This window comes from Giraffa tippelskirchi, chromosome 3 (assembly GCF_054371585.1).
Source record: "Giraffa tippelskirchi isolate mGirTip1 chromosome 3, T2T-mGirTip1v1.2.pri, whole genome shotgun sequence".
Taxonomy (NCBI): Eukaryota; Metazoa; Chordata; class Mammalia; order Artiodactyla; family Giraffidae; genus Giraffa; species Giraffa tippelskirchi.
The window spans coordinates 88,097,040-88,113,593 of record NC_137277.1 but is presented as its reverse complement, the minus strand read 5'-3'; the positions used below and the strand labels follow the sequence as shown (position 1 = coordinate 88,113,593).

The window sequence follows — 16,554 nt, the reverse complement described above, 5'->3', positions numbered from 1 at the left end:
TTAGGAACTCTCGATAGGACTTTAGTACTGTGATTAGGTGCTATTTTGAACAGTATAATCACCAGTCAAAAGCACAAAAAAGGAAAAATTCTGGCACTGAAGTACACCTTGAAAAAGACACATGTTTATGGTGTGAGAGCTGTAACAGGAAGGCAGAGAGAGTGTCACTTTGTTCAACCTCAGCTGGGAACATTCACATCCGGGTATCAGTTTCCACCACTCTGCATGTCTGTGACCATGAAAGCATGTGAGCATTGATTGATTTGGAGATTAAAAATACATTTCAGCAAGTAGGCAAATTCACAAATACAGATCCACAAATAATGAGGATCAAACATATGTGTGGTTTTTTTGGAGTCATTGGCTTCCACCAGACTCCTCCAATACTTTGGCCACCTGATGTGAAGAACTGACTCATTGTAAAAGACACTGATGCTGGGAAAGATGGAAGGCGAGAGAAAAAGGGGATGACAGAGGATGAGATGGTTGGATGGCATCACCGACTCAATGGACATGAGTTTGAGTAAACTCAGGAGTTGGTGATGGACAAGGAGGCCTGGCGTGCTGCAGTCCATAGGGTCGCAAAGAGTCGGGCATGACTGAGCAATTGAACTGACTGACTGAGACTCCTTCTAAAAAGGATCATGACAAAAAAAAAGATGAAAGTCTCCTGTGTACTATTCGATGTCAGCCCGTAATCCCCTCCTTTGCTCAGTTTGATGTTTTGACCTCTGAATTCTGCCAGGACCTATTCCTCTGCCTTCCACACTCCCTATCCACACATTGTTATCTCCTTCCCTGCACTGCCTATGTGAGAAGTGTGCCCTCTAGTGTGTGGCATGTATTTACATCACTATAATATATATAAGTGAGATGAAAATGACTAGAGATTTATTTTCCCTTGGAGAGAAGATGAGTTGAAAGATCTAATTAAGGCATCAGAGAATATGAAAGGTAACAACAGCAATAAAATGCTCCACCAATTCCTCTCTGCCTTATCCAAGAAAAAACAGAAGAGGTGACCCTGCAGGAAGCTAGCCTCCACCACATTCAGCACCCCTACACTGGGCTGGTGTCAACGCCAGCCTTGCTTCCTCATTCAGTGCCATGGAGACTTTTGAGGGGAGTGATGCTGTAGGGGCTTTTTCCTTAAGAGATGGATGCATCACTTGATAGCAGTAAAAATTCTTGACCAAAAGCTTTGTCAAGAGGCTAAATATAAACACTTCTGAAGTTTGGAGATGCAAATAGTAGGTACTTACTGAGACCAAAGGAAAAAATTCCTCCAGTTTTTCATTTATTACTGAGATGTAGATGGTTTTCAAGGCTTTTTGGAAGCTATGTCTTTATCCTAGAGTAAATTTAGTTGACAGATGAGGCAAATCTTTTTAATAATACTGTACTTTCAGACTGATTTTTATAACTTATAACAAATCACATATAAAGGCAGTATATTATATTTAAGGAGTAGGTTTTGGAATCAGAACTGGGTTCAGACTTAGGCATGGCCAGTTACTGGCTGCAAGACTCTGGGAAATTTACCTAAAATCTTTGAACCTTAACTTCCTTATATGTAGAATAATATTAATAATGATGTTTACCTCATAGCGTCCTTTTGAGAATTCATTGACATAATGTAGGCAAAGTGTTTAGTATAGTGATTTCACATTGGAAACAATAAATGTTTTATTACTCATGTTTTGATAACCATCTAAAATTCCATGTGTGTAGACCATATGTATACGGAAGCTTGCTCATTTCCTATGGGCCTGGAGTCTGTACCACAAACTGTAAAGCTTACTCATGACTACTTTGAAGGCTAACTAACACCACTCACAAGGAATCGGGCAGGACATTTGTCATGTGGGCTTTCTTGACAAAGCAAGCTTGATCAGCTCCAGTTGGCTTATATGGTTATATCAATTGGTGGTGTAGAAGAAGGATATACTGGGTTAGACAGATGATGTTTTTATTCAGAATATTGGTTATACTGATCATTTTGAAACTGGTTTCATTGGAAGTATTTTTTCTGTCAATAAATAAAAAGACTTCCTTGCTGCGTTGCATGGGAGCTAGTACTCACCTCATTCCATGAAATAAAAACCTAGCATCCTTAATATTGATTATTGTTGTTGTTCAGTTGCTAAGTCATATCCGACGCTTTGCAACCCCATGAATTACTAAACTAAAATTGAATCAAACATGGTAATAAAGGAAGGGGAACTGACTGACCTCTTCTGTGTGTGCGCATGTGCAAGACAGTGGTTTTTAAATAACACAGACTTTGGAAAGTTAAATAATAAGTCAAAGTCCACATAGCTATTAAGCACAGGAGCCAGAATTTGAACAAAGTGTGTCCAATTCCAAGCCCTGGGCTCTATAGCACAAACCCCCTGAGCCTCGGAAGCTCTCCCAACCTCTTTTCCTCCTATCTGAGGTAAAAATTTATAAGAATCTATGGAAAAGATTTGTTGTTGTTGTTGTTGTGAAATCCCCACCTTTGGAAAGAATAATTTGCTAGATGATGGCTTCAATAGAATCTACTTTCTGGATCATTTCTAAGAGACTTTATTTTTTTAATTAAACCATTAACTGGGGGCTTCCTGGGTAGCTCATATTGTAAACAATCAGCCTGCAATGCAGGAGACTTAGGTTTGATGCCTGGGTGGAGAAGATCCCCTGGAGAAGGGAATGGCAACCCATTCCAGTATTCTTGCCTGGAGAATCCTATGGACAGAGGGGCCTGGTGGGCTACGGTCCATGGGGTCCGAAAGAGTTGACATGACTGAGTGACTAACACTTAACTTTAACTATTAACGAAATCAGTTCAGAAAGACAAGCTCTTAGACAATAACCTTCTCATCTCTTTTGGCTTTGAGTTTTTTGCAGTTCTGTAGAGTTCATGGTGGGCTTCCCTGGTGACTCAGCAGTAAAGAATCTGCCTGCAATGCAGGAGCCGCTGGAGATGCAGGTTCTATCCCTTGGGAAGAACCCCTGGAGGGAAGGCATGGAACCCACTCCAGTATTCTTGCCTGGAAAATCCCATGGACAGAGGAGCCTGGCAAGCTACAGTCCATAGGGTCACAAAGAGTTGGACACAACCAAAGCAACTTAGCAGAGCACAGCACAGTGTTCATGGGAGGCCCATTGCAGACAAAGGCCTCCTGCTTTAAAAGTTCAAGAGAGGCAATCTCTGGTATGTCCTTTGTCTGAAGTGCAATTCCCTCTTTTAGATCCACTCCATGTACAGGGGAACTTCATAACTATGCAACTACCCCTTTGCCAACCCAAGAGACCCTTGACTGACCCAAGATCTTTCCAAATTCTAAAATTAGAAGGTACCCCAATAGTATATTATTTATCCTTTAAAATATAGTACTAGATATGTAGGTGGTGAACTGTAGACATGCATTAACATTTCCAAGTTAGATATGGCAGAATAGGTTTTTTGCTTCCCAAGAGTTACTCTGTATGTGAGTATAAGAACAGAACTTAAAGTCATGCTGGGTGATTACTTAAACTGAATCAAACATGATAATAAAGGAAGGGGAACTGACTGAACCTGTGTGTGCGTGTATGTGCGCACAGCAGTGGTTTTTAAATAACACAGGCTTTGGGAAGTTAATAATACTTCCAGCCCTGTATCTCGGACTGCAAACTGGTGCTTCATTCTGTATTTTTCCAACTTGCTACAGGGGATGCGTACTGATCTTGAAAACAATACATATCACACTTTTAAAGTTATATCTTAGCAGAATTAATATACATCAAAGATTTTCCTGATCACTAAACTGTTAAATTCTTAAATGCCAAGGGTCTGCTGTATGTTCTGAAGAAGAGTAACAGGTAAATTCTACTAATAAGAGAAATATGGATGAGCTTCCCAGCTGCCCTTTCACAGTGTATTATAGCCTGGGGGGCTGGCACTAGCCAGCTAATTTGAATAAAAAGGGAGGGAAATGAAGGAGGAAAAGCAGAGTTCAAAGCAAGCTGCGGTTCTTCAGGGAGGATCTCTGAATAAAAAGAAATAGTGGAAAAATTCTCAAAAGTTGTGTGTGTGTATGAAAGTCAGGTGGGGAGAAAGAAAATAAGGAGAAAGAATGTTTAGGAAAACTGTCAGAATTTACAGTTTGGCCAAAGGCAGACCGTAGCCAAGATCTTTCTTGCTTCAGTCCTAATTAGCTTTCCCCAAATCTTACCAGCACTGAGCTGTGTCCTCCTAGTGAGGGTGAGATGGGCAAGGAACCTTCCGTGTGGTCCCTGCAGGTAGCGCCATCGGACCTAGGCAGGTGGGGCGGGTATGTTATGTTTTTTCTTTTCTATGTGAGAGCAACCTTCCTTTTCCACACAGAGCTGTCATTTCCTCCTTTCTCATTAAAAAAATAAAAACAGCTACAGGCGGCTGTACTGTTGCTCAGCTGCATCCAGATGAAACGATGGCTTTGGGAACAGATCCAGTCTGCAGCCTAGAGAAAGAAAGCTGCACTGCCCCCGCTCATGGCACTTTGCTCAGAGATACCCTCAGATTCCTGCTCACTATTTAGGTTGTTTTTCTAGTTTGAAAACTTAGTTCCATGTTTATTCCCCTTCTTAAACAGACCTGTTTTCTTTATACAAGCCAGTTGAAGCATTTTCTTCAGTTTTGCAAACAGTCTCCTAAATGCCCCTCGAGTAAGTCTCGTTATTCAGCCACCTCTCATGGCCCCGTCCCTTCTAAGTAACCTCTTCTCACTGTTGTTGAACATGGCTGCAGACATCCTTACCCTGCGGGGAGGTAGCTGCCTGGACAGCAGTCCACTGAGCGGAACACACGTGCTGACAGCAGCATCTTCCAGTTCAAATGTTTCTGCTTCATACCCTTGCCACCTGTTCGGAGCAGATGGGAGGCTACCATGGAGGCTGGTGCTGAAACGCTGCTCATATGCTATGCAAACCAAATAGCTTTGTGTGTGCAGAAGCAGGAATTTTATCATTGAGATAAAATGATGGAATACAGGGTGCCTGCAATTGTTTGCTACAGTGGTTTTCATTCATAAATTCTTTCCAGTCAGCCCAAGTATTTGGGGCAGATTCTTGGGAACAGGTGTACCCTAAGCTCTGGTCCACAGTGAACATGTGGGAACTGTGGGCAGCAGGAGGGATGTTGCAGGGTCAGGGTCTGATAGCAGGAAGGCAGTTAGGATTTCACTAATTCTCTTGTGGTGCAACCTGGGCTTTTTGGGTCCATGTTTTTGTAATTACAGTGAAAGTGAAAGCTGCTCAGTCATGTCTGACTCTTTGCCACCCCATGGATGATACAGTCCACGGAATCTTCAAGGCCAAAATTCTCCAGGTTGGGAAGATCCCCTGTAGAAGGGAAAGGCTACCCACTCCAGTATTCTGGCCTAGAGAATTCCATGGACTGTATCATCCATGGGGGTCGCAAAGAGTCGGACACGACTGAGTGACTTTCACTTCACTTCACTTTGTAATTGCCCAGCTCATGTGTTGTTACCCAGTTTTCTTTTTAAAAATAGCATGGTCTCATATGACATTATTGGAGAACTTAATAAGGGCCCAGTAGAACATGGACAAATACAGAAATAACATGGTTGGGGTTTGTACTGAGGCCAAATAATGTATCACAGAGTGTGGTCATTGTCAAATAAGTAGAACAGTGTAAATTCTTTTTTCTTTAAGATGTCTTTAAATGATTATGTACTATAGTATGTACTATTATGTCATAAACATCAAGGCCCCTCAGGTATTTGACCAAATAGCCTTTCACATTTTGGGAAATGTCAGAAAATAAGCTGTCTCTATACCCAAACCACTGCCCTCTGCCTACGTTCCAGGTGGACACTCTGGAGGTGATACGGCATCCGGAAGAAACCACCAACATGAAGGGGCAAACCATGGCTTCTTACTTCCGGGTAAGGAGTCTTCTTGATCTCTCCTCTGCCTGTTTCCAGAAAAGATGCGTCAGCCCTTCGCAAAAGAGGCCTAGATACCACAGAGTCACTGAAACAAGAGCAAAGCTCAAGAGTCAGTTAGGAAAGGTGGAGGTGTAGGGAAAGGAGAATTATAGCAGGGAACCCACCCTTGAGTACAGTGTGAGACCGCAAGTGTCTACAGAGGCCCTCTCTGCCACTGGCACATAGTCCATTGAATGTGCTGATTCTGTTAGTGTTTCAGCTGCTTCTTGGCCTTAAAGCTACTGGAGTCAGCCACTTTTCAAGCATATTTACTAAGAAGTAAAGTAGTTAATAAAATTCCAGAAGGAGGCTTATCAAGTTCGTGAGAAAATATGTCTTAGCTTCAACTTTATTTTCCTAGACTGAATTAACCCATTGCAAGAGCCATTTGCCTGAGCCCAATTGCTTCCCATCTCTGTTACCCCAATTCCTGATATTTTTACCTGGTGAATGACTCTTTTGAGTAAAAATGTTGTCTCCATAAGGACTCTGTCAAATGCACATTAGCGAGGAAAGATAAGAGACTGTCACTTTGCACTGATTTGCACAGATTTGTTTATTTTCAAATTATGAAGCACTGGGATTGGAAACCCATTAGAGATCACTGACCATGGGGAACTGAGGTCCAGGCAACTTCACAATGGAGATGCTGTTAGATCAAAGACAGAACTACTGAAACCAGGGACGACAAAATAAGTTTGTAAGGTGGGGTTGCCAAAGTAAGGGACTTGGCAGGGATAGAAAGTCAAGTGGATCATGAGCTGGAGTTGCCAGGCAGGCTGGAGGGTGGGCCTGGGAGCCAGCACCATGGAAAGAAGCTTCCACCCAAAGCTAGTGGGTTCAAGAAGGGCCTAGAGCCAAGAAGTCTGACCTGTGCTTTAGAGGTAGACTAGAATGGGCCTCGGTGTATGGATTGTAGGGACCCAGAAGTCTTCGGGTCCAGCATTTCATCTATATAGTGATGCCTGCTACAGCTTCTCCAACAGGTAGGTTTTCAGCCCGTTTCATCACTCATGGTTGGACATTTCTAATTGCCATTTATTTCTTATCCTGATCCCCTTAGTGGCTTGACTATACTCTCCCAGTTTCTGCATGCATGGGATTTGAAGGATCTGACTGTAAGGTTATCCTCAAGATCCTAGAGTCCCTCTTTCAGCAGAAGAAGCCATTGGCATGCAATTTTCAGAAGTATATCCATAACAAACAGTTGGGTGTCCTCAAAATACTAGTCCCCAAATGCTAAAAAAATAGCACATTGCCAAGCTAGGTAACACCATTTTGGATCAGTAGCAGGTAAGATTATGAAACAATGGGACTGATTTTATGTGTGGCTTGTAATTGCCCTAAAGACATGTCCAAAAGAAGAAATGCCACTGTGGATGTCCGTGAGAAACAGAGAGCACCTCTAGTTTTCCATGTGCTCTTTCTGTTCTCTACATAGCCGTTTGGTATATGTTAATTCATCTTCATTACAATCTCCTTTTACTGTCCAGTTTTCTTTGCCCTCTTTATTTTTCTTATTTCGCCTCTGCCTTTGTAAGATTGGCTTAGACTTTCTGGTGATTGTTAGGTTGAGGAGGCAACTGACCCCTTCCCTGACAGCTGTACCTTTAAAATTACAGGTACAGTTTATGGAGCGTCACCTTGAAATATCAGAGACAAGCTAGTTCTGGCAACAGAGTTATGAGATAATCTAAGCAAGCTCTTAGATGGTTGAGTTTCTGCCAAGTGGGATATTGCTTGGCCCTAGGTGATGTTTAAAGAAAATCCACAGGCAGCTGTAAGTACAGAACAATATAAGTCAGAACTTATATTGTTATTTCTTTTTGCTGGATTCTTGTTTAGCCTCAAAGTTTCCATGAGTTGTTTACAAGCTGACAAACTGCCCTGGAAGCCTGGGCCAGCCACTGTTGTAATTATCCATTATGATTATGGTAACCTCACTTCTTGTGCATTTTTCCCCCTGCTAGTATTCTCTGATGGATCTGCTCTCTAAAATGGTGGTGGGACAGCCCCACTTTGTACGCTGCATCAAGCCCAATGATGAACGAGAGGCCCTGAAGTTCTCCACAGACAAAGTGCGGGCCCAGCTCCGCTCCACGGGCATCCTAGAGACAGTCAGCATTCGCCAGCAGGGGTATTCTCACCGCATCCTCTTCGAGGAGTTTGTGAAAAGGTCAGGCTGGTATTTTGGGAAGTACATTATATTAAACACAACTTTGCCAAAGCCATTCTGTCCCCTGGGATCATCCCCAGCCCTCTTGCCTCCAAACACGTGATTGGCTAGTTTGTTGTTTAGTTGTTAAGTCATGTTTGACTCTTTTGCAACCCCATGGATTCTGCCAGCCTCCTCTGTCCATGGGATTTCCCAAGCAACAATACTAGAGTGGGTTGCCATTTCCTATTCCAGGAGATTTTCCCAACCCAGAAATGGAGCTATCGTCTCCTGCATTGGCAGGTGGATTCTTTACCATTGAGCCACCAGAGAAGACTTTCCAGCTGCCATTTACTTGCTTAAATGTTGTTTCTGTTGTACTCCAATTGAATTACAGTCATCTGGAAGACAAGTTAAGCTCCCTTCTGGTCAGTTCAGTTCAGTCACTCAGTTGTGTCCAACTCTTTGCCACCCCATGGACTGCAGCACACCAGGCTTGCTTGTCCAACACCAACTCCCGGAGCTTGCTCAAACTCATGTTCATCAAGTCAGTGATGCCATCCAACCATCTCATCTTCTGTCATCCCATTCTCCTCCTGCCTTCCATCTTTCCCAGCATCAGGGTCTTTTACAATGAGTCAGTTCTTCACATCAGGTGGTCAAAGTATGGGAGCTTCAGCTTCATCATCAGTCCTTCCAATGAATATTTAGGACTGATTTCCTTTAGGATTGACTGGTTTGATCTCCTTGCAGTCCAAGGGACTCTCAAGAGTCTTCTCCAACACATTTCAAAACCATCAATTCTTCGGCACTCAGCTTTCTTTATGGTCCAACTCTCACATCCATACATGACTACTGGAAAAACCATAGCTTTGACTAGATGGACCTTTATGGGCAAAGTAATGTCTCTGTTTTTTAATATGCAGTCTAGGTTTGTCATAGCCTTTCTTCCAAGGAGCAAGTGTCTTTTGATTTCATGGCTGCAGTCACCATCTGCAGTGATTTTGGAGCCCACAATTTTTATTTAAAGTCTGTCATTGTTTCCATTGTTTCCCCATCTATTTGCCATGAAGTGATGGGACCGGATGCCATGATCTTAGTTGTCTAAATGTTGAGTTTTAAGCCAGTTCTTTCCCTCTCCTCTTTCACTTTCATCAAGAAGCTCTTCAGTTCCTCTTCACTTTCTGCCATAAGGGTGGTGTCATCAGCATATCTGGGGGTTATTGATATTTCTCCTGGCAATCTTGATTCCAGCTTGTGCTTCATCCAGCCCAGCGTTTTCCATGATGTACTCTGCATATAAGTTAAATAAGCAGGGTGACAATACACAACTTTGATGTACTCCTTTCCCAATTTGGAACCAGTCTGTTGTTCCATGTCCAGTTCTAACTGTTGCTTTTTGACCTGCATACAGATTTCTCAGGAGGCAGGTAAAGTGGTCTGCCTGGCTCTTTGCGACTCCATGGACTATAGCCTGCCAGGCTCCTCTGTCCATTGGATTTTCCAGGCAAGAATACTTTAGTTGGGTGCCATGCCCTCCTCCACAGGATCTTCCTGATCCAGGGATGGAATCCAGGTCACCTGCATTCCAGGCAGATTCTTCACTGTCTGAGCCACTAGGGAAGCCCCCCTTCTGATCACATCTGAAAAATACAAACGTCTATAGGTATTTTTGTGTTATAGATAAACATATATATATATTATGTGTTTATATAAACATATATATATATAAACCTTAGGTTTCAAAATCTCCAGATATTTTTTTGCTGTAATGGAAGTATTCTTCCATGAATGGCTCAAGATTCTGGCAAATGTAAATGCACACAACACCCACTCCTCTCTCAAAATCAGGCACGATTTAATATGATAGCTAACATCTACATAGCACCTAAAATGTCCCAAATGTATAATCTCCTCTGATCCATACAGCAGCCCCATAAGCTAGGCTTTATTATTATTCCCATTTTACAGATGAGGAAATTGAAGCACAGAAGGAAAAGTAAGTGATTTTACCAAAGTCCAATGCTAATAAATGATAGGACCAAAATTTGAACCCAAGGAATCTGGCTACAACAGCCACACTTTTAATCTCTTCAGTCTACTGCCTGAAGGTAAACTGCCTTTACCTAAGAGTGAAATGTTGCTCTTTTCTGAACAGCTGCCATAGGTATGTCTTACATATGCATGTGATTATAGGTAGAATTTTCACAAACCTTTCTGTGAAGAAATAAGAATAACAACAACAAAGAATCTCTGAGAAGCACTACTATCTGAGAATATGCAGAGAGGAAAATTAAAATTCATTGTAAAATCTGCTGCACCCCACCAACCATCTTTAGTTTCTTTTTACTACCATGCTGAAACTTCTGCCCAAGGTCATTTTTCCAACTTTTCCTCAGGGAAGAATGGATCCTAATATGGCAGGTCACTTCATTGGATCTTCCCAGTGCCACTAAATTCCATGCAGATGAAAGGGCAAAAAGAGCTTTTGGCAGTGAGAGCTGTAAAATTAAAAATAAGAATGAAATGGCTTTTTAAAAGGAAGTGTCTTTGAGCCTATTTTTCCATCTTAAATTTGGAGGTGGAACAAACCAAAAAAAAGATGATTTTAGCTCATGAATGTGACTAGTCAAGTATTTTTAGCTACCAAGAGTTGAATACATAAAAATATTTAAGGAAACAGGTCAAATGCTAAACAGATTGGCACTTCTTTGTTCGTAATCAGAAAGCCAGTAGGCAAGTATGAACAGGAGTTTCAAAATGTCAGTAAATCTGAGGGTATCAAAGATTTCTGAGCCAGCAAGTTAATTGGTATTTTGATCCTTTTGAGCAACTTAACAACAAAATGGATGAGTTAGCAGTTTCCCCCCTTGATGTTATTCAACAAATAGGTTTGCCTCTTATCTTCCTGTTCAGGAGTGCTGTTTTGTAAACTCTCAGCAGGAAATATGCAGACAAAACAATCAAAGGCAGGGCTTATCAGGTGGCAGTAAATAAAAGATAAAGACTTGTTTAGTGTTACTCTTTACCTTTTGTGTTTTCTGGCACTCAGGACTGAAATCCTGACTTGCACACACCTGAAAGGCAGTGTTTTGAGGATTATGTTGTCTGGTTTGAAAATGAGGAAGGACTTCCCCAAGTCATCCACGTCTGCAGACTTGGCCAAAGCTAAAATGTTTCCTTGCTTCATCATTCTTGAATTTTCTGGCAAAATGACTTAGAAATACCCTTCCAGTTTTCCACTCATGGAGCCTTCAAGAAAAGGGCTATTTTCAACACCCTTTCAACAGTGGGGCCAGGTGGGTTGGAAGCATTCATCTATTCTCAGGTGGGCATGAAAAAGGCCACCTGACAGTGCTGGGCAGGTAGCTGAAACCTCCTAGAAGTCCTACTGTTGAGCCATCACAGGAAATAACTATGAATGGTCGTTGGCTTCGTGGTCAATGGACTCTGAAGTATGGTCCAGCAGAAGGTCTGCTCTGAGACACACGTGTATGATGCACATACTTGGATGTGTTCTGGCAAATGTCTAAAGGATAGTACAGCATATTCAGTTCAAAGTCTTATGGTTTGTTTACTAAACTACTGTAGAAAATAGTATAGTTTAGTGAGAAGATTGAAGTTCTAGTCTCCTCTTAGATATAGTATTTGGTAAGTAACCTAATATTTCCATGAGCATCATCTGCATGATAAGAAGTCAGGAATACACAGAGTCCACATCCTGAAGATTTTCAGAGATTACGTATTCCTAGGCCTTAGTCTCTAAGTTTTCCAGAAAGGCCCACCTTTCCCAGTTGAGCTCACAGGAGGGAGAACTGCATCTCTCAGGACTCGATTCATAATAATTGTTAAATCAGTGTTTGTTGAACAAAGTGAAACTTTTGCCATCTTCTCTTTCATCAGCAACTTCCATTTTCTCTCATGAGTGCGTGAGAAACCCATGGTGCCCTGGTATCTTCTCCTTCTCCCTTCTATTCCTCTACTTCCTGTCCTTCAGAAAGCTAGGTGTAACCTCTGTCTTCTCATTCTCTTCAAACAGTCCATCAAAAGTCCTGTCAATTTTACCAGCTAAGGTTTATCAAAAATGTTCCTTTGGGAATTTCCTCATCCCTTCTCCCAAGGCTTTATTAGTCTCCCATCCTTTCTCCCAAGGTCTTTTAATAATAATAGCAACAGCTTGAGATATAATTCATATATGATAAAATCACTTTTAAAGTGCACAATTCTATGGTTTTAGTATATTCATGAGTTGTGCAACTCACTGCTATGTAATCTGAGCATCTTTTCATATGCTTATTGCTCATTTATAATATTTCCTTCAAAGAAAAGTTTATTTAGATCCTTTATCCATTTAATTGTTGATTTTTATATATTCTGGATACTAGCCCTTATCAGAAATACTATTTGCAGTTTTCTTTTTCTTTTTCTGTGGAATTGTCTTTTCAATTCTTGATGGTGTCTTTGCAAGCATTAACATTTTTAAATTTTGATAAAGCCCAATTTTTCTGTTTTCTTTTGGTAATCATGCTTTTGGTGTCGTATCTAAGAAATTATTGCTTAATTCGAGGTATGAAGCTATATTCCTATGTTTTCTTCTAGGAATTTTATGGTTTTAGGCCTTATATTTAGATCAATAGTGCATTTTGAATTATCTTTATGTATGGTATGAGGTACATACGAGTTCAACTACATTCATTTATACTATACATGGATATCAAGCTTTCCTAGCATTATTTGTTGAAAAGACTATTCTTTCTCCTGTTAAATTGTCTTGGCATTCTTGTTAAAAATCAATTGACCATAAATTGGTCATGAATTTTTTCTGAATTCTCAATTCTAGTCCATTGATCAAAATCTATTCCAAACCTCTTGAAGCTCTTTTGTCTACCCTTTTGACTTAGCTTCCTGAATGGACTTCCTGCCTATTCTCTTCTCCAAAGAGCCACCAAAATACAATTTAACTAAAACTCTTATCTAATCAGATTGCTTTCTTGCTTAAAATCCTTAGTTGAAATGACCATTCAGACCTCACTGGATGAGTGGTCAGCCCCTCGGTCTGACAGGGGGAAATCTCCCTGATCTGAACCCCACCCACCTTTCCACTCTCTTCTCTTTTGTCTTCCCACCTCTCAGCTCATACTTTGGCAAAATCCAGACTACTTAGAGTTTCATAAACACCCCACGTTGTTCCATACTTCTGTGCTTTTGGTCATGTTATCTTCATGCTATGTTGCCTGAATGCCCCTTCTCCAAGTTGTTGGTTGATTAACTTAAACAGGCTAGTTCAGTTCAGTTCAGTTCAGTTGGTCAGTCACGTCCGACTCTTTGTGACCCCATGGGCTGCAGCATGCCAGGCCTCCCTGTCTATCACCAACTCCTGGAGTTTACTCAAACTCATATCCATTGAGTCAGTGATGCCATCCAACCATCTCATCCTCTGTCATCCCCTTCTCCTCCCACCTTCAATCTTTCTCAACATCAGAGTCTTTTCAAATGAGTTAGTTCTTTGCATCAGGTGGCCAAAGTATTGTAGTTTCAGCTTCAACATAAATCCTTCCAATGAATATTCAAGACTGATTTCCTTTAGGATGGATTGGTTGGATCTCCTTGCTGTCCAAGGGACTCTCAAGATTCTCAAGTTTTCTCCAACACCAACTTCAAAAGCATCAATTCTTCATCATTCAGCTTTCTTTATACTCCAACTCTCACATCCATACATGACTACTGGAAAAACGATAGCTTTGACTAGATGGACCTTTATGGGCAAAGTAATGTCTCTGCTTTTTAGTATGCTGTCTAGGTTGGTCATAACTTTTCTTTCAAGGAGCAAGAGTCTTTTGATTTTATGGCTGCAGTCACCATCTGCAATGATTCTGGAGCCCCCGAAAATAAAGTCTGTCACTGTTTCCATTGTTTCCCCCTCTATTTGCCATGAAGTGATGGGACCGGATGCCATGATCTTAGTTTTCTGAATGTTGGATTTTAGGCCAACTTTTTCCCTCTCCTCTTTCATTTTCATCAAGAGGCTCTTCAGTTCCTCTTCGCTTTCTGCCATAAGGGTGGTATCATCTGCATATCTGAGGTTATTGATATTTCTTCCAGCAATCTTGATTCCAGCTTGTGCTTCTTCCAGCCCGGCATTTCGCATGATGTACTCTGCATAGAAGTTAAATAAGCAGGATGACAATACACAGCCTTGACGTACTCCTTTCCTGATTTGGAACCAGTCTGTTTTTCCATGTCTAGTTCTAACTATTGCTTCTTGACCTGCATACGATATCTCAGGAAGCAGGTAAGGTGGTCTGGTATTCCCATCTCTTCAAGAGTTTTCCACAGTTTGTTGTGATCCACACAGTCAAAGGCTTTGGCATAGTCAATAAAGCAGAAGTAGATATTTTTCTGGAACTCTCTTGCTTTTTTGATGATCCAACAGATGTTGGCAATTTGATCTCTGATTCCTCTGCCTTTTCTAAATTCAGCTTGAATATCTGGAAGTTCATGGTTCACATACTGTTGAAGCCTGGCTTGGGGAATTTTGAGCATTATTTTGCTAGCGTGTGAGATGAATGCAATTGTGCAGTAGTTTGAGCATTCTTTGGCATTGCCCTTCTTTGGGATTGGAATGAAAATTGACCTTTTCCAGTCTTGTGGCCACTGCTGAGTTCTCCATATTTGCTAGCATATTGAGTGCAGCACTTTCACAGCATCATCTTTTAGGATTTGAAATAGCACAACTGGAATTTCATCACCTCCACTAGCTTTGTTCGTAGTCATGCTTCCTAAGGCCCACTTGGCTTCACACTCCAAGATGTCTGGCTCTAGGTGAGTGATCACACCATCGTGATTATCTGGGTCATGAAGATCTTTTTTGTATAGTTCTTCTGTGTATTCTTGTCACCTCTTCTTAATATCTTCTGTTCTGTTAGGTCCATACCATTTCTGTCCTTTATTGACCCCATCTTTGCATGAAATGTTCCCTTGGTATCTCTAACTTTCTTGAAGAGATCTCTAGTCTTTCCCATTCTATTGTTTTCCTCTATTTCTTTGCATTGATCACTGAGGAAGGCTTTCTTATCTCTCCTTGCTATTCTTTGGAACTCTGCATTCAAATGGGTATATCTTTCCTTTTCTCCTTTGCCTTTTGCTTCTCTTCTTTTCACAGCTATTTGTAAGGCCTCCTCAGACAACCATTTTGCCTTTTTGCATTTCTTTTCCTTGGGGATGGTCTTGATTCCTGCCTCCTGTACAATGTCATGAACCTCTGTCTATAGTTCTTCAGGCACTCTATCAGATCTAATCCCTTGAATCTATTTCTCATTTCCACTGTATAATTGTAAGAGATTTAATTTAGGTCATACCTGAATGGTCTAGTGGTTTTCCCTACTTTCTTCAATTTAAGTCTGAATTTTGCAAAAGGAGTTCATGGTCTGTGCCACAGTCCACTCCCGGTCTTGTTTTTGCTGCCTGTATATAACTTCACCATCTTTGGCTGCAAAGAATATAATCAGTCTGATTTCGGTATTGACCATCTAGTGATGTCCATGTGTAGAGTCTTTTGTGTTGTTGGAAGATGGTGTTTGCTTTGACCAGTGCATTCTCTTGGCAGAGCTCTATTAGCCTTTGCCCTGCTTCATTCTGTACCCCAAGGCCAAATTTGCCTGTTACTCCAGGCATCTCTTGACTTCCTACTTTTGCATTCCAGTCCCCAATAATGAAAAGGATATCTTTGTGGGTGTTAGTTCTAGAAGGTCTTGTCGGTCTTCACAGAGCCATTCAACTTCAGCTTCTCAGCATTACTGTTCGGGGCATAGACTTGGATTATTGTGACATTAAATGGTTTGCCTTGGAAATGAACAGAGATCATTCTGTCGTTTTTGAGATTGCATCCAAGTACTGCATTTCAAACTCGTTTTTTGACTATGATGGCTACTCCATTTCTTCTAAGGGATTCTTGCCCACAGTAGTAGATATAATGGTCATCTGACCATTAAATTCACCCATTCAGTCCATTTTAGTTCACTGATTCCTAAAATGTTGATGTTCACTCTTGCTATCACTTGTTTGACCAATTCCAATTTGCCTTGTTTCATGGACCTAACATTCCAGGTTCGTATGCAATATTGCTCTTTATAGCATCGGACTTTACTTCCATCACTAGTCACATCCGCAACTGGGTGGTGTTATTGCTTTGGCTCTGTCTCTTCATTCTTTCTGGAGTTATTTCTCCACTGATCTCCAGTAGCATATTAGGCACCTACCTACCTGGGGAGTTCATCTTTCAGTGTCCTATCTTTTTGCCTTTTCATACTATTCATGGGGTTCTCAAGGCAAGAATACTGAAGTGATTTTCCATTCCCTTCTCCAGTGGACCACATTTTGTCAGAACTCTCCACCACGACCCATCCGTCTTGGGTGGCCCTACGTGGCCTGGCTCACAGTTTCATT

At 41.3% G+C, this 16,554-nt stretch overlaps 1 protein-coding gene across 20 annotated transcripts in view; it reads left to right on the top strand.

Moving 5' to 3' along the window:
* The window catches only part of MYO3B (myosin IIIB), a 442,575-nt gene that overhangs the window by 210,432 nt on the left and 215,589 nt on the right, over positions 1–16,554 (top strand). For all 20 annotated transcript variants that reach the window (XR_014079013.1, XR_014079014.1, XM_081577876.1 and 17 more), the window contains 2 exons: positions 5,835–5,912; positions 7,925–8,130. Coding sequence is in view for 18 of the 20 variants with exons in the window: in XM_081577876.1 (XP_081434002.1) it covers positions 5,835–5,912; positions 7,925–8,130 (284 nt within the window). In the remaining 2 variants the exon portion in view is untranslated. The remainder of the gene's footprint in view (positions 1–5,834; positions 5,913–7,924; positions 8,131–16,554) is intronic.